Source organism: Marmota monax, unplaced genomic scaffold (assembly GCF_021218885.2).
Source record: "Marmota monax isolate L192 unplaced genomic scaffold, Marmota_monax_Labrador192_F-V1.1 WCK01_AAM20220418_F8-fsc00197, whole genome shotgun sequence".
Lineage (NCBI taxonomy): Eukaryota > Metazoa > Chordata > Mammalia > Rodentia > Sciuridae > Marmota > Marmota monax.
In genome coordinates, this window is record NW_026694815.1 from 3,271,306 (window position 1) to 3,290,774 (window position 19,469).

At 35.8% G+C, this 19,469-nt stretch overlaps 1 protein-coding gene across 3 annotated transcripts in view; it reads right to left on the reverse strand.

The window, feature by feature from the left end:
- The window catches only part of Asah1 (N-acylsphingosine amidohydrolase 1), a 68,799-nt gene that overhangs the window by 33,912 nt on the left and 15,418 nt on the right, over nucleotides 1–19,469 (reverse strand). For all 3 annotated transcript variants that reach the window (XM_058573127.1, XM_046425975.2, XM_046425976.2), the window contains 9 exons: nucleotides 15,429–15,475; nucleotides 9,561–9,651; nucleotides 8,963–9,049; nucleotides 5,780–5,858; nucleotides 2,686–2,760; nucleotides 1,811–1,856; nucleotides 1,148–1,292; nucleotides 565–619; nucleotides 351–432 (listed from right to left, as the gene is read on the reverse strand). In XM_058573127.1, coding sequence (XP_058429110.1) covers nucleotides 351–432; nucleotides 565–619; nucleotides 1,148–1,292; nucleotides 1,811–1,856; nucleotides 2,686–2,760; nucleotides 5,780–5,858; nucleotides 8,963–9,049; nucleotides 9,561–9,651; nucleotides 15,429–15,475 — 707 coding nt within the window. The remainder of the gene's footprint in view (nucleotides 1–350; nucleotides 433–564; nucleotides 620–1,147; nucleotides 1,293–1,810; nucleotides 1,857–2,685; nucleotides 2,761–5,779; nucleotides 5,859–8,962; nucleotides 9,050–9,560; nucleotides 9,652–15,428; nucleotides 15,476–19,469) is intronic.

Consider the following 19,469-nt stretch of genomic DNA (forward strand, 5'->3'; position numbering starts at 1 on the left):
AGACTATAACTTCTAGGTTAATATGTATTACTATTTAAATGAAGAATTTATTTACAATTTTTCTTTTGTAGGAGAGTGATTTTTTTTTTTGGTACCAGAAAAAAAATTCATGGGTGCCCTTCATAGTGTCCATATCCCTAATACTTTTAAATAACTCAATTCCTTGCTATAAATAAAACACAACAATAAAAGAAAACATGAATAATTCAAGTGTCAAAGGCTCACCAAAGAAATTCTGCAATAGTTTCTCAATGGATATTATGCTAGATTTTAGGAAATGTTTTTGTATTTTAATATGAATAACTTAAAATTAGCTAAATATTCAGTAATAAAGCAACCAATCACTTTACCTTGTAGAGTTTTCCAGAACTGATCTAGTGATAAACCCTATCCACATGGCATCTTTCTTTCCCAAAATCCATTCTAGGATACCTGGAAGAGATCAAACCACATAGTGTCAAACAACCTGAAAGAGGGTTAGGAGTAGTTAACTAGAAGGCACAGACCATAACTTGTCTTAAAATGGCTGAGAAATTCCCATTACACTCTGAACACTCTACTTACCAATATAACCGCCATTCATACTAAAACGTTCATTTAGTGTAAGACTAAATAGCCCCTAAGAAAAAGACAAAATATGGTCAGAAACTTCAACCATCTTCTTTAAGACCCTATCTATATATTACAATGGTATATAAGTGCCTGGATTGAGTAATGGGAAATCCTAAGAGAAACCAAAATCATGATAATTTCCACCTTAACTTAGCAAGACTTTTACTTTTCGTTTTTTTTTTTTTTTTTTAAGTTCCAAGCATTTCACACCTAGAATGTGAGATAAGTTAGGTGGGACATTGTTGGCTACACTTTTTGGACAGAAAGAATTTATGCCTAGCTCCATAAAGTAGCAGAGTCCCAGACCCTATCACAGATTTTGACTCCCAGCCCCTGATACCTGGTCACATGCTCTTTAATCTATGACACGCTCAGAAACCATTTCCTTATCTGCCATTTGATCTTACACCAATAAAAGTGACAAGAAGTACAAATGGATGAAATTGAGATTGTTTTCTTGGACTCTACCCTTCACAGATTGTAAAATCAGAACACAAAAGCTATCTGTAAAATTACGTAACAATAGATTCCTTACAGGTTTGAATCCTGTTAACATGCCCACGTAGCCAGCAAAGCTTGTAGCCTTGAAGACAGTTTTGTTGTTTCTCTGGAAGTCCAAATTCACTGTTAAAGGTTTCAGTTCCTCAGTTACTACCCAGGTATTATTATTTACATTCCACCTACAAAAGACAAATTTTGGTAACATTTAAGAACAATGATGATAATAATGTTGAATATGATGAGAGCCCGGCATTACACAATGCACTTTATCTCTCTAATCACTAATGAGCAATACTAATAGAACTTTACAGTATAGGTGGTTTTATTCACAAGTTGAATAACTCTCCCAATATTACTGATTGTACAAAGTGAACCCCAGATTCAAAGTTAGGCATCAAATTACCTTGACCTTTTCAGAAAGGTCAAGAGGACAGATACAGAAGAGTGCACCTCTTCCTTCTGAGCAATAAATGAGGCATGCATCTGTGGTCTTCAAGTATGGTCCAAGTTTCAGCTCACCATGTGCAACTTCTCAGATACAAACTCTAAATGGAGTAAGTGTGCCATCTTGTCTGGATACTAAGGAATCCAGTTATCTTCACTTATGGTCATTTTGGCATGATTTGGGACTTAACTTTTCATCAGAGGTAATACAATCTACTCTTAAGAAATGATACATATGATATTCCTTGCTTACCCAAGAAATACTCCAAAATCCATGTTTCTTCCATGGAGTAGATGACCTATTTAAAAGAAAGCAGAATGACATACAGTAGCAGTTAACAAAGTTCAACTGATTATAAATCATAGCTGAACACTTCATTTTGTTAAATTACATTCACAACTGTTCCATCTAACTATAAGAATTAAGAAATAGCATGACAAGCTTAACAAGATCAAATCAGTGTTACTGTCACATTGGCAAGGCTCCTATAAAATCTGAGAGCTCAGGGTTCTAGGTAAGATCAGAGTACCTTTACAAAATAGGATCAATGGTCATTCTTTGGTCCACTACTAGGACACAGATGTCTTAACTTCAACTAATGTGATTTACCCAGTGCTTCCCTTCGGGGACTAACACCTACAGTGGACACCTGAAGGGTTTAGGTGTAGGCAGACTTTATATCCAGAATGTAGGTCAAACATGAGGGTGAATCAGGGCAAGTCATCTTGTTTCTTGTACCCTGGGGAACATCCAGGAAAAGTATGAGAAAGTGAGCCTGCTATACATAGGGTCCCTTGGATGGAAACAACGTCTACCTGTTCCTCCAGAAAACTACATGTCATTACGTGTGTGAAGATAACATATGTCTAGAAGGACATAAGTAGTCTGTGAGGAAAGGAAGAATGTTTCTAGTTCTGAAACACTTTTTTCAAGTTTTTTGCGCACCTGAATTAATCTTTAATAGGCATTATAGAGGTCTTAAAGTGAGGCTAGTCTTCAGTGCACTTGTGAAAAGTCACTGTATATAATATACACAGGATGTATATAGCAAACCTGGGTTTAGAAAGTTCTAATTTTTCATTTCCATGGTACTCTGTTTTGTCCACCTTCTCTCAGTATATATTTACCTTCTTTGTCTTCAGTTATTATTGAGGTACAAATGGTAAAAAATTCATAAAAAATGTTGAATGAAATAATTTCTCCTATGAGGAAAAAAAGGAAGAAATTTTGTTAATACATAGAACCATGACAACATAAGAAAAATTTGTTTTGCTTTTCGTGGTTCTGGAGTAAAACTGAGGGACTCACTTATGATTAGCATGCACTCTACCACTGAGCTATACCCCCAGCCTCAAAAAATGTATTTTAAGAAAAGTTTTACCATCTTCACTCTGTGTGTGTGCGCACGCGTGCGTGACACACTTTGGTGCATTTCAGTGCTGCCAGCTAATTAATCCTTGTGTACCTGAACACCTGGCTGGTGGGCTGCTGCCCTCCCCCAATTGGACTCTCTAGAATGACAATAAAACAAGTCCTCAAAGAGGGAACTACTTCATGAGTTCAAGTTCTAGGCATGCTGGAATTATGTCACATCATAATGTCCAAAATTTTAAACAATATATGGCATGCATCATTTTTAATTTTCTTTGGGGAACTCAAATATGATAATGTGATTCATCTAGCTCTTGTTTGTATGCTGAAAATGTGTTTTGCTCAGATTTTTTAGAGTGTGACTAAAATCTCTACAGTGAGAAAGGACAGCTAAGAACTATTAATGAGTTCAGAGCTATCGAGAAAGTCCATTGTACAATATTTTATTTTTTGAATATTTTTCCAAAATGGTATGCCATTTAACATTCAAGCCAAAGATGTACAGTACACTTTGTCTATTTAATGTTCTTTATTCTACTCAATGCTAAGATACTAAGTGTAATATGTTTGTCACTCCAATCCAATATTTATGTTATTTCCATTCCAAGATTGAAGAAGATGGCATCACTATACCAGAACTAAAACTATACTACAGAGCAATAGTAACGAAAACAGCATGTATTGGCACCAAAATAGACTTGTAGACCAATGGTACAGAGTAGAGGACACAGAGACAAGCCCACATAAAGACAGTTATCTCATATTAGACAAAGGTGCCAAAAACATATATTGAGGATAGCTTCTTCAACAAATGGGAAAACTGGATACCCATATGTAACAAAATGAAATTAAGCCCCTATCTCTCACCATGCACTCAATTCAAAGTGGATCAAGGTCGTTGGAATTAAACCAGAGACTCTACTCTAACAGAAGAAAAAGTAAGCCCAAATCCTCATCATGTCAGATTAGGCCTCAACTTCCTTAATAAGACTCTTGTAATGCAAAAAATTAAATCAAGAATCAATAAGTGGGATGGATTCAAACTAAAAAGCTCTTTCTCAGCAAAAGAAACAATCAGTGTGGTGAATACAGAGCCTAATTTTTACCATTTGCACATTAGATAGAGCACTAATCTCTAGGACACATAAAGAATACAAAACAACACAAAAAACCAAATAACCCAATCAATAAATGGGTCAAGGAACTGAACAGACACTTCTCAGGAAAGGATATACAATCAATCAACAAATATATGAACAAATGTTTCATCTCTAGTAATTAGAGAAATGCAAATCAAAACTAAGATTTCATCTCACTTCAGTCATAATGGCAGCTATTAAGAATAAAAACAATAATAAGTGTTGGTGAGGATGTGGGGAGAAAGGCACCTCATACATTACTGGTGGGTCTGCAAACTGGTGCTACAAATATGGAAAGCAGTATGGAGATTCCTTGGAAAACAACTTGGAATGGAACCACCATTTGACCAACCTATCCCACTCCTTGGCTTATACCCAAAGGACTTAAAAACAGCATACTATAGTAATGCAGCCGCATCAATATTTATAGCAGCACAATTCACAGTAGCTAAATTGTGGAACCAACCTCGATGCCCTTCAGTAGATGAATGGATAAAGAAGCTGTGGTATATATACACAATGGAATATTACTCAGCATTAAAAGAGAATAAAATCATGGCATTTGCAGATAAATAGATTGAGATGAAGAATATTATGCTAAGTGAAGTAGGCCAATCCCAAAAAAACGAATGCTGAATGTTTTATTTGATGTGAGGATGCTGATCCATAATAGGAATGGGGGAACATGGAAGGAATGAAGGAACTTTAGATAGGGCAAAGGGGACAGAGAGGAAGGAGGCATGAGGGTAGGAAAGACAGTGGAATGAGATGGATATCATTACCCCAAGTACATGTATGAAGACACAAATGATGTGACTCTACTTTGTGTACAGAGACATGAAAATTGTACTCTATATGTGTACTATGAATTGAAATGCATTCTGCTGTCATATACAAGGAATTAAAATAAATAATTTTTTTTAAAAAAGGAAAAAAAAATGGGGAAAAGACCTTGACACACACTTTACTTTTCCCAAAAATAAAGAAATAAAGACATAAGAAAAAGGTCAACAAACTGAAAGTAATAATCTCAGTTAGCAGAGAAAATGCACATTTAAACTAAAATGGGTTATCATGACCTTCAAAGAAGTAGCTAAAATATAAATGACACTATCAAGTGGAGAAGTATCAAGTGGACCTGTATCAAGTGGAAAAAATAAAATTTTCATATTATACTGTCAGTTGATACAATCACATTACAACACTGTTTTGCAGAATCTAAAATTATACAGCTACTCTTTAACCTAACAGTTTACTTTGTAGGTATATATCCAAAATAAATGAATACATATGTCCATTAAAAGATAGTCACAAGAATGTCTATACTTGCTTTATTCTTAGTATTCAAAATATTAATATTCACAATATTCTACTCATACAGCAGCACACTCCCTGTGCAAGAAACCACATACAACAGTTCAAATGTTCAGTTCTATTTTTAAGAAGTTCAAGAAAAGGTAAAACCAATCTATGGTGAAGTCAGAAGAGTGCTCATCTGAGGAGGCTATATTCTGTAAAGGGGCATGATGGAGCATTCTGGAGTGCTGTAATTTTCTGTCTTTTGGTCTGATTTGTGACTTTGCATGGATGCGTTTTTAAAACTTCATTGAGATGTATACTTAAGACCTGTGAATTTTACTATATGTATATCATACCTAAGTAGAAATATATTATTTATTAAATGTTTTATACATTGCAAAGTAAAATTTACCTAAAGGTATTTCAGTAACATCTGCAATCCCCTTCATTTCCTCTTCAAAAGGACCAGAAAGACTGCCAAGGAGACCAGGCTGAAAATAAATACATTAACAATCATTTAACCTAAGAGTATGCTTTTGAGATTTTTGAGATCTGGTTCTTTGATATATACTTTGTTGTCCAGATACTCTTACCACAATAAGTGATACGAGTTTCTTAAAGCTTTTTTATTTTTCCTTTCAACCTGTACTGGGGATTGAACACAGGAGTACTCTATCACCTAGCTACATCCACAGCTAGGCATTTTTATATCATGTATTCTAAAAACTTTTATGTAACAGAAAATATTGGGCCTCTAAACAGAGACTCATGATTCTCAGGTTGTTTTTTTCTGCCTGATCCTTTCCCCATTTTCCAGAGCAAAGGAACTGGAAAAATTCCACGTGGATGAACCAAAATGACCCACAATCCAAAAACATTTCAAAAAGCACTCTTTATCTCTGCTCAAATTCACCCTCTAGCCATTGGCACATACCACATTCCCACAAAAACAGACGTGCACTATTCTATTTATTTATAAAACACTTTGTCATGGTTGATGGATAATCATTTTTTTTAATGTTGGCATTATTTGATAGTTTTATTATGTAACTTAATTGTTACTTAAGTTTAATTAAGTTTCTTAAAGCTGACATTACAAAATAAAATTAACTATAGCTGGGAAATTAATGAGAAATACAAAACTGGGCAATTCCTGTTTGTTGAACTTGGTATAACTAGTTAAAACAAATAAAACGTTATTAAAAACATTATAGGAAGAGAGCTATTAACAAAGTCAGAAAATGATATAAATTACACTTTTATTGTAATTTATAATTGTTCACTTTATGTTTTTGTTTACTTTATTTATTTATTTACTGGTACCAGGGATTGAGCCCAGGGCACTTAACCACTGAACTACATCCCCAGCCTTTTTTCTAAAAATATTGTACTGGAGACAGGGTCTTGCTAAGTTGCTGAGGCAGGCTTTAAACAGGTGATACTCCTGCCTCGGCCTCCCAAGCCTCTGGATTACAAGCCTGTGCCACCACACCCAGCTTTGATGGTTAATCTTGAGTTAAGAAACATTAACTGTATGATGTTAGTGAACAACAGACATGAGCAAAATCAGTGGTGTATACATCATACTTTTAAAAAAAATTTTTTTTTTTTTAGTTTTAGGTAGACACAATATTTTATTTTTATGTGGTGCTGAGAATCGAATCCAGTGCCTCACGCATGCTAAGCAAGCAAGCTACCACTTGAGCCACATCCCCAGCCCCACATCATACTTTTATTCTCAACTGCAACTATTTACTAATATCAAGATTACAATTTAAGTTCACAGTCTTTTGCTAAGATAATATGCTTATTATATTATAATATTCAAAAGTATTATTTTTTTAAACTAGGTAATGTGTCTTAACTAAGCATATTATTTTTTTCCCTATGAATTCAAAGCATTGTATAAGTGGAATGTTCTGGTCAATTTCACAAATGTGACTTCAAGAACATTGATTAAACATTTATTACATCCAAGCACAATGCTTTGCAGAGAGTATGTCATTTAATCCTCACAACTACCATATAAAATGTGTATTATTAGTAAATATCATTCTAATAAGGAAACAGAAGTTTCATAGGTGCATGACTGATACAGGCTTAAAACCCAATGTCTGATCTAAAGCATGGTACCAGAACACTGTGCGATGTTGCCCACCCCCAACATTCAGAGTAGAGGGGAACTTAGGGCACATGGGGTATGCGGGGGGGGGGGGCATTCTTCCTTTGCTTTTGGCAACTTTCATTTTGGAGAAGTACAGTAAGTAAGCATGAACATAAAGTAGAGCCTGAAGCAAAAATTAAGAATACAAGATAACAGGATTGGTGACTGGCAGGTGCAAGTGTCCCATGGAGGAGGTGCCCAGATCAGCCAGCCTCTAGGACAGTGATTTCCAACCAGGGCAGTTCTTCCCCACAGGAAAAATTTGGTAAGTCTCCTGACACTTTTGGTGTCATAGCTGAGGGAGCATTACCAGCATTTTACAGGTAGAAGCCAGGGATGTAGCCAAAACAAAAAAATTATTCAACCTCAAATGTTACTAGTGCCCCAAATCTGCCAAGGGCATGGAAATCCTCCTCTAGCCCTCCATACCCTTCAGTAAAGACTAAAGGAGGTTTTGCAGGCATGGTGGCACACACCTGTAATCCCAGCAACTCGGGAGGCTGAGGCAGGAGGATCGAGAGTTCAAAGCCAGCCTCAGCAAAAGTGAGGCACTAAGCAACTCAGTGAGACCCTGTCTCTAAATAAAATACAAAATAGGGCTGGAGATGTGGCTCAGGTCCCCGAGTTCAATCCCTGGTACTCAGCCCCTGAAAAGAAAAAGTCTAAAGAAGGCAATGAGGATATCTTTGGAGGTTCTAGAGGGCCCTAGATATTCTTCTACTGGTTCCATCTAAATGATAAAGAGGCTAAGAAATGGGGTCTTCCTGTGTGTCCAGGAGGAAATAAAGCGGTTTGGTGATGGCATTACCACATGAAACACTCAACCCAGTTGAGTTCGAGGATCACAGCTACTGAGGGACTCCACAGGAGGCAGGGCTGAGTTGAAGGTGTCATTTGGTCATTTCTAAAAGAAATCTCTAGGTATCCTGATATACTCAGGCAAAGTATGTTTTGTTTTGTTTTTGTTTTTCTAAATCTAATTTTCTTTCTTTTTTTGTTGCTGGGGATTGAACCTAGGCCTTTACACAAACTGAGCATGACATCCAACCCCTGAGCTACACCTCTGGCACAAACTAAGCTTTGAAATGTGAACTTACAAACCTAAGTATAAGGGCAACAAATTAATTCCACAATCCCAGAGGAAATCCATGTATTTGCCCACTGCTTTGTAAAATAGTCCATACTGTTAAAAAACAAAGAGCAGTTAACTGCCCAATTGCCATGCTTTGTGTCTTGTTACTCTAATATTACCAATCCCCAGAATTTAAAATCTCTGAAGTTTTGACAGAATCTACAATAAATGCAAATATGTCCCAAATTCTTGAGAAGAGGTGGTTGATTTATACCTTCAAATAAATCCTGGGCATTTTCTGGATTCTGTGTATATATATATGTATGTGCTTAAAATTCATCATGGGAAATGTTTCTTACCAGCTTTTGATCCACCAACTGTACAATTTTTCCACTTGGCACAAATGAATTTACTACAGTCTTCAGATAATTCACTAAAATCTTTACCTGAAAAAAAAAATTTTAAAAATAAAGAAGTGCTGAATTTAGATTAATATTGGTATAACAAAAACAAATGCAGAACTTTTGACTTACTCAAGCAGAGCAAAATTAAAGTGGTACTTGAAAATATTTTCAATCAATATACTAACATATTTTATCTTTTTTTAACACATTTTTTAGTTGTAGATGGACACAATATCTTTCTTTCTTTCTTTATTTTTATGTGGTGCTGAGGATGGAACCCAGTGCCTTACACATGCGACGCAAATGTTCTAACACTGAGCTATAGCCCCAGCCCCCACAATTTTATCTTTTAAAATGACATTTGCTTCTTAATTATTTAGACTATGAAGAAAAATGATGCAAAGGAAAAAAGCAACGAAAGAGGAATGGCATCTTCTCTGCAAGTATCAAAAGCAAACTTTGAAACTATTTGGTAGGTGATTTCATTAAGTGTTCTTTTATAAAAAACAGTTAAATTCAGTAAAATCAGGAAGATTTAAGAATCATAACATACCGCTGATGCCTTTTCAGTCATTAATTCATGCCATCTTTTGTAGGGTGGTAAGTCAAGATTTATGGTGTACCACGGAACCGGTCCTCTATAGCTGTAAAAAGAGGTGTACCGTCTTGAAATGTTGACAGTGGTTTCTGAAGAGGTTAGATAACTACATTTACAAGGATATACTATACTCATATTCTTAATAACTGTATAGAAGTTAGCTACTCAATTCAAAATTTTCAAATAAAGTGCAGTTTCCACCCATTGCTTCTGCCCTCTATTGCACAAACAATTTTAAGTAGTCTCAGAAGTCTCGAAATAGAATTATACATTCTGGAAGTTGAATGTAACTTCGTGCTTTGTGAAAGAATTAACTAGAGCTCAAAAGCTATAACCTAAATATTACTGACAGAAAATACCTATCCTTTTTCCTTCCTAAATATCTGCAAAGATTTAGTCTAGGCCTACACTCATCTCCAACTGTCTGACACTATTGCCAAATCACTGAACCTTGAATGATGGTTCAGTGAGGTCATCTCTGAAGCACCAGAGCTGCAACAAAAATTAGCTTCCCATAATTGGCTTCAAGAAACTTCACAATTCTTCCAGCCAAACTGACCTTCCTCAGTTGGCATCCCTCTGTTCCAAGTGCAAGCTCAAGCACTATTCAATTCTCCAATATCCTACTCTTAAACTTATTACATATAGCAATTTCTATTATGAGGATATAGCAATGTCCACTCTCTTATCTATGGAGCTAGGCTGGATTTCTGGTGGATGAATTCTATACCTACCTCTGCTGTTACGGGGGAAACATAATTTTTTGGCACTTTTTACCAAACTGAAATAGTTGTTGAGGGTGTGCTATTCAATGATTTATCAGCTTAAGGCTATATCTAAAAATTCAGTCAATGGATTTTAGGTATAGCCTTAAGCTCTATTCCAGAGAAAGGTAGGGTATATTGTATGCTGCAATGTTATCAGGTTCTTAAATTAAAATGTTTTCTGGACTAACATCTATAGCAGGTGATAGGTTATTTCCTAAAGGTCATTTACTGTGCTTCTATGTATACCTGTACCTTCATGAATACTTCATGCTCTAAGTAATGCTGCTAAATGTAGGGTTCTGGTATATGTATAAAGTTTTATGAAACTCTTAACCAGAAGTCGTTTATGTTGTGACTTAGATAAGAAAGAGAGGCATATTCAATTTTGGAAACATACATTTAAACAAAATAGCAATGAATAAATTTTGTTCTTCTCAAAGCATTTTCAAGTTCCCCATTTCCTTAAAGAGGTGATATCTACATGAAATACTATAATATTCAAATCCTTGAAAAAGGCTTTCATTATAACAATAAATTCCTTTCTAATTGGCCATAATTTCATATGTAAAATTCTGTCCCACAGTTCAATAATCTCTTACCTCTATCATGGGCAGATATTACCAACCTTCCCTTTCCCCCAAGCATGCATTTGGATTTCATGCCTAGTAGCAATGATACAAAACTGGTGGCCCATGTTAGTGGCAGTGCCATAGGATATGTGTTTTCCACATATGAACCCAATCAGCTCTTTTCCCCCTCATAACATCCAACAAAGCTCAAATCATGCCCTTATATTTACCATAAACCCCTGATTCTTTCTCAGACTAGAGTCTTGAAAAGGTTCAAGGATTTCAGAAAGGAAATGAGGAGGAAGGAGCTCATCATAGGAGGGGATTTTTGTGGGGATGGTGAGATCTCAGAAACCTTTATAACAAAACCTCCACTAATGACAATTTTTTTTTTTGAGAGAACTGTAAATCTGATTGACTAAAATTATTTTAATAACTTCAGTTTAACATCATCCCACATTTTACTTCTCATTAAATATTTTTCTAAATTATCTTAGTATTTATTTAGCATTTGCTTCTCAATTTCCTGTAAAAGAGTATCTACCTTATGAGGGTAAAGATGATTACATGAAATATGCAAAGAACACACAGCAACATTGGTGCTCAATCAATAGTAATCACTGTAGTATATTCTCCTGTTACTACAAATAATAAATATCATTTAATTGTTTTTGAGACTTAGTACAGGTCATCATAACCTTAATCATACTGCCTGAACCCACAAGGCTCCCCAGGTGGTTTGGAAACTAGTCCAAATGACACAGCACATACACACAAATAAGGGAACAGATGCTAAGCACCAGTGAGCAGTACAAAAGAAATGCTTAATGGGATTCAGATGGATATAGTGGTGATCTGGCTGTCATTCTTGGATCTCTGCATTGATATGACTGGTCAGGCTAGATGAGCAGGTGTCTCTTTCCTCCCTCACAGCTGCCCATGCATGCCACCAAAATCTACACACTGGATTGAAAAGAATGAACCCATAGGAATAGGAATTTTATCATTTAAAGGTACATGAATGCCTCACATTTCCCCCAGAGTTCAAGATATACTTAGATCAGAAAAGAAAAGGATCAGAGTAGAGCTGAGGATTTTGGTTTTGAAAACAAGGCTGGGGAGGTAGGAAGAAATCCAGCAAGAAACACAATGCAAGGAGAGAGACATCCATAAATATTATGTATGTGTACAAACGTGCATGTGTTTAGTATGTGTATACATATACATATATACACACACACATACACACACACGACAATGTGGAATCAGTTAAGTACCTGATCAGGGAAGGTTTATGGTTTGCAGGGCAATAAATTCACAAATACATGTGAAATACACACAAAAAGGGAATGGAAAAAGGACTTAAATGTGGAAGGTATTCATTCAATGTTCAGTATTCAATGTTCAATAATTGGGGCCATGAGATAAGCCAAGTAAAGCAATCAATAAGTCAATCAAAGCCAGTATGGTGCCAATGGTGAAAGAAAGGATGATCTTCTGAGTGCAGGCCATCAATGAGCAACTGGAATGTGCATTGGCTCAAGGATAACATCCAAACTGGTTACATAAAGGTAAGTAAATCAAAAGAATCTGGATTACTAACCAAGGAGATGAAAGCTCTCTACAGTAAAAACTACAGACCACTAAAGAAATGGAAGATGACCTCAGAAGATAGAAATAACCATACTACCAAAAGCAATATACAGATTCAATGTAATCTCCATCAAAATACCAATGACGCTCTTCACAGAACTGGAAAAAACAGCCCTTAAATCCATCTGGAAGAGTAAGACACCCAGAATTCCAAGAAAAGTGATGCAGGGGTATCACAATACCTGATCTCAAATTACACTGTTTATACGGAAAAACAGAATGGTATAGGCATCAAAAGAGACATAAAGACCAACGGAACAGAAGACACAGAGATAAATCCACTTACTTATAGCCATCTGATACTCGACAAAGGTGTCAAAAATATCTCTTCTGTCCAAAAGATTTTATCACTTCCTGATGTAAATATGATTTTTAATTTTATGTTTGCTTTAGATTTTATTTCAATCAAATAAGAGTTACATATAAGGATGGTCTCCCATGAAGCAGATGCACAACTTTGTCATTGACCTACTGTTTATTTTTTGGCTTAATAAAAAAACATTAAACTGTTTATATATATATATATATATATATATATATATATATATATATATATATATATATATATATATAAATAAATATATGGTGGAGGAAAGACAGTCTTTAAAACAAATGGGGCTGGGAAATCTGGATATGTATATGTAGAAGAATGAAAATTAGATCCCTACCTCTTACCTGCCCCAAAGTCAAATCGAAATGGATCAAAGACTTAGAAATTAAACCAGAAACCTTGCAACTGCTAGAAGAAAACATAGGTTCAATGCTCCATAATATAAGTACAGACACTGACTTCCTCAACTAGACCCTTATAGTTCAAAGAAATAAAACCCAGAAACTGTAAGTGGGATGATTTCCTCAAGCAATCAGGGACATACAAATCGAAACTACACTGAGATTTCATATCATTCCAGTCAGAATGGCAACTGCCAAGAACACAAATAATAATAATAAATGCTGGAGAGAATGTGGGGGAAAAGGTACACTGATACATTGTTCCTGGGACTGCATATTAGTACAACCACTCTGGAAAGCAGAGTGGAGACTCCACTCCTTGGTATTTATCCAAAAGAACAAAACCAGCATATTATAGTGATACAGCCACTTTAATGTTAATAGTAGCATAATTCACAATAGCCAAATTATGGAATAAACTCAGATGAATAGATCAAGAAAATGTGGCATATACACACACACACACAATGAGGTTTTATTCAGTCATTTAGAAGAATAAAATAATGACATTTGCTGGTAAATAGATGGAAGTGGAGAAGATTATGCTTAGCAAAATAAGCCAGACTCACAAAATCAAGGGTCAAATGTTTTCTCTCATATGTAAAAAAATAAGGAAAAGAAGGCAGTGTATGTGTGGGGTGGGGTGGAGAGGGCAGATCAGATATCATATAGGGACGATCAGTGGATTAGGAGGAGAATGAAAGGAACAAAGGGAGGAAGGAAGGGGAAGAAATGTGGAATGATTTAACAATATCGTGTTTTATGCATATATAAATGTATCAAAGGGAATTTCACCTTTATGTATAGAAAGTACCAATAAAAATAAATAAATAAAGGAATGTAAGGAAGATCAGTAGAATAGAAGAGGGGAACGGGGGAGAAAGAAAGGGGAGATGGGGAATGAAATCAAATTCCTTAAATATACGACTGTCAAGATGAACCCGTATACTATGTATAATTATAATGCTGTAATATAAAAAAGAATTTGTTATTATAGCTTCACTGAATCAATGGTAACTTGTACTCAATTAGTAGTAACCACCATAATATATTTTCCAACAAACAATAAATATAATTTAATCATTTTTGAGGTGGAACATTTGCTATGTCTAGGTCATCATAATATCAATCATATTACTTGAACTCACAAGGCTCCCCAGGTGACTTGGAAACCAGTTCAAATGACACAATACATATGTACAAATAAGAGCGGATGCCAAGCACTCAATGAGTAGTAGAAAGAAAATGCTCAATGGGATTCAAATGGATATAGGGTGATCCTCCAGTGTCCCAAGGATACCGGGACAGTGGCTACTTAGAATAGATAATTTAAAAAAGAACAATAAACAAATATAATTTGGAATGTTACAAAAACTGAAGATGCCACCTTGATATTACTGGTTAGTTATACCCTGCTTCCCCCCAACCCCCAATTGTCTACTTTCAGTGAGAAGGAAGAACAGGAAAGATAACTATTCCCTATACCTCCCCCGCTTTTTTTGTTCCCTACATTCTGTACCCTCTAGACCTGTGAGCTATTATGTTTCTCTCATAGGCCCATTTCACCCCTAAGCATTTGGAAAGACCAAAATTAAGACTAAAAACAATGTCAGACACACTAAAACATGGCATTGGCTCTTCTGTTTTCTGTTTTGTCCTCAACAGCTTTATCGAGCCAAGGGTAGTTTCTTAAATGGTTCGTTCACATGAGCTCCTAGGCTTATCTGTTCCAGTATAATTTAGAGGCTTATACCCAAGTATAATGGAGAATCACAGTTCAGCTTGATATATGCCTTACGTTTGACGCAGATGAGAAAAATGCTTGATGATCCCTACCTCTGGTGAAAAATGGAAATCCTTTCCTTTCCTATGACTTTGACAAGTCAGAAGTGTATATTTTAGTCATGGATTGTTTTCTTATTTGTCTAATATGTTGGTCACATGCATAAGACACACATCTAAGGAAACCAAACTGTCTCAGGATGGGAAGAGATGACTTTAGTTTCTATTCACTATTGTTATTTTCATGACAGAACAGTACATTAAAAAAAAAAAAAATCTCTACACAGGTCAAAGTAAGTTCTGACCATATGTTTACTCACGTTGGTCCAGAAGGAGGATAAGTTGATTTTCTACAATCTTCTGTCCACTAAAAAACAAAGAAAATTAAAGATTTCAGAAAGTTGCAAATACTTGCTAACTGAATAGGCAATCTATAAAAACAATTTTAGTTTGTGAAGACAAAATCATCTTTTAGACCATTTCAAAACTTTCTAAGATAAATCTTTCCTCTTAAAAAGAAAAAAAAAAAAACCAAACCAAAAAAAAAGCACTTCTAAAATCCTATACTGTTAAGGTCTCAATTCAATTTGCACAAGTAGTAGGTGTTATAATTTAGTTCTTTTTTAAAAAAAATATTTATTTTTAAGGTGTAGATGGACACAACACAATGCCTTTATTTCTATGTGGTGCTGAGGATCGAACCCAGGTCCCACCTGTGCTAGGTGAGCGCTCTACCGCTGAGCCACAATCCCAGCCCATAATTTAGTTCTTATATTATAAATATATTGAGTAAAGAAGAAACATAAGCAAATAGATGGAAAATGTTTTTACTACATAGGCTGATTTATCACCAAAAGTAAATGACTTGATAGGATGTGATATTACCTGAATTTCTGAGCCAACTGTCCTCTAAACTTGTTCTGGGATTTGCATCCCAAACCAGATTTTCAGGGCACACTAAATGGGTCCTTCATAATCTGTCCATAACTTACATCCTCGCCTCACCTCCCAGCACTCCTCCTAATATATATAGCCACCTGTAAGCACTTCTTATCACCCTTCCATGCCTGTATGTGTGCTGTGCTTTCCTCATTTCCTAACCTGGAGAACTTTGGGTTCTAACTTCTAAGATCCCATTCAGATACTTTCTTTTAGTGAAGTCTTCATTTAACTCCCCTATGAAAATGGCCACTGCTCCTCTATACTCCCATAGCATTGGTACACATCTCTATTACCATATTTAGGACATTGCATTATAATTGTTTGTCTCTCTCTTCAATACCACACTGAACTTCTTGATGTGAGGGCAGCCTCAACATTGAGGTCACCGCCTGAGACAATGAATGAATAAGACTATTTTAGGAATAGTTGCTTAATCTTAGTAGCAAAATTGAATTTTCTCCTAAAACAAAATCATCAAAAAGTCCATGCAGATTTATGCTTATTAGTAGTTCAAGATGGCAAATATGTTTGTCTTCTTTCCCCAAGAGACTCATTACGTAAAATAATTATTTTTTAAGAGTACAAATCTATAATAAGTGGAGATAGAGTAGGAAATGGAACTACTGGAATTGTAGATTGAGCTCAGAAAATATATCTGATGCACATTTTATGAAGGAATGGAGATCTTAGACCTTGTTTTAATTTTTGATAGCATGGGGAGTATATAAAGCCATCTGACATTACCAGTGATTCTGACATTTAACAGTTGTCAAAATGGCCTTACTGCAGTATAATCTGTCATATAATTACGTGTTTGCCTTATAATTTTGGGTTGAATTAATGAAGAAACAATATTAAGTCTTTAGCAAAAGCTGATTTCCAAAGCTGTTCATGTTCAATAATAGGGGTTGAGGGAAGAAGTTCTTGTTCAAAAAAATTTTGGTCTCAGCTCTAAGCCCCCAAACTGCAAAACTTCGCTGTTACCAAGTCATCTAGCTGCTCTGTTGTATGGGAAAGTCAGGAATTCAAGTTCTATTTCTGACAAAAAATCACAAAAAAATAATGGTTACAGCCACAAAAGCAAGTGAAGTTCATGGTTTACACTGCAAGTTTATACATTAGATTCAAATATTTTCCACAAAAGTTTCTGACAATGATTAATACCACTAATAACCACAACTGCTCGACATGTTCTCAAGTTTTATAAATTTGTTCAATTCAGCTTTTTTCTGCTCATAGATATTTTTACCCCTGTTAACCATTATATATCTTAGTAGATTAAAACATTAAATTATACTGAATTACTATTTTCTCTTCTTTGAAGATTTCCTCCTTCCTTCCTTCCTTCCTTCCTTCCTTCTTCCCTCCCTCGTGCTGGGGATCGAACCCAGTGCCTCATGCATTTGACTTATCTTTAATTGTTATTGATTGTGCTCTCCAAGTTTCGGACAACTGTTCTTACTTAAAGACATGTGGAACAATTTTTTCTAGTGATATTTCTTATGCTGCAACAATCAAATACAACTTAATTCAGTAACCATTGGTAAATGGCTTTTCTTGCTTGGCTAAAAATGAGCTACTTGGAGACTTATTTCGCTTGTGGCCTCACTTTTTATATTATGTAAACATTTCTGCACTGATGACATGGTGTGCTTTTAAATTTTCTTGTTTTTCTGACCATTACTTTCCGCTAAGTTGAGAACATTGTGGTGGCTGCTTGATCTGGTCACATGGCCTGTATTGTTTCAGCACAATTCTAGCACCATTACATAATAAAGACAATGCTTTGTCATTTAATTCAATTTCAAATAGTGCACATACCACTTTATCCCAAAAGATAACTGTTGAGGTCCACTGTTTTTCTTGTTTTGACATGATTAGCATGCACTAGCAAACTTTTTTAAAGGTAAAATATGATGAAGGAGGGCCCTGTCACTGACTCAACTAACGCTACTTTGTCTCCCAGACTACATCTTGTGTCTTTGACTCCCACCCTCTCCTTCAAATTCTAGAATTAGTCTCTTCTGCAGCAACTTGGATATCAGGAGCAACAGATCTGATGGGTAAATGGCAAAAACTGAAATTATACCCAAGTAACAGCACCTTTCTTATCACCAAAAAGACCCTAACTGATCCTGAGATAAAGATCAACCAGAGCATAGTCTGACCAAGATTACCTGCTTTATCAACTATGGAAATCCCCCAACTCTGCAAAGCCCTGATCCTTGCTTTTGTTCATTTTTCTATAAAATCTCAAAGTTCTTGTCAATTCCTTGAAGGTGGATTTTAGGTCACTGAGGTCTCATCTGTTCTTGCCAGTGCAGCCAACAACCACTAAAGCTCCTTTCCCACCTTCACTGCTGCTTCTGATTGGCATCTTGGGACAGCTGACTGAGCCCAGTCCATTGGAACACATGGTCTTGCGGCCTTCGCCCTAAAACTCCAGCAACAAACCAAGCCATGCCAGGAGAAGCACAGCCTTTGTGTGTTAGCCACTCACAGCCAGCTGACTCCAAAAGAGGAAAAACTGAACTGTTCCATCCAGCTGCTGAAATTACTTTTATTTATTTATTTATTTTTTCTTATCTTTTAACTTTGAGCCAGCATAAGTTGTTTTCTACCACTCTTTGGTAAAGAAGAGAAATGGGATTTGCAGGCCTGTAGATTGAGATCCCTAGTAAATCCAGATAGGATTATGCTCTTTCTTGTCATTTGAGCTCTTTTGGGTTATTCTGGGCTTAGGCCATTTGTTTTTTCACAGGGAAATTTGAAATCATATAGGAACTACGGTACCAAATATTAAGAAGAGACATTAGGTACAGAGAAGAGCCAAGGTACTGGAGATTGCCATTGTAATTTGTATAACAATAGGAAATACTAAGTTTGTATCTGTCAGTAACTCCCCTAGGAAAATCTTAGATGATCGATCTAATTATAGCTAACAAAGAAAATGATACAGTCTGGCCTATGTATGTACTACACTTAAAAGAAAGATGGCCCTCCAATAGGTCATTGAATTATTATACTATCTTACAGTTAGAACTGTTTCATCAAAGATCAAGAAAATGGAAAGGGATCCTGCATTTCACAATCTTTTATGGTTTTATATAATCCAGATTATTTTAAAGAGGGGATGAAGGCTGAGGATATAGCTCAGTTGGTAGAGTGCTTGCCTCGCATGCACAAGGCTCTGGGTTCAATCCCCAGCACCACAAAAAAAAAAAAAAAAAAAAAAGGGATATGGGCAAACTTATGGTATTAAGGTTCCTGACATCAAAGCCAAAGCCTTTGCTAAAAGATAATACAGAGACTGATGGATGCTGATGAGTCTAAAATGATCTCTTACTTTAAGGCCCATCAGGGCAGCCAATTTGATCAGGATATTCATGTGAACTGGGCAAGGCAATTCCCACTGAGAC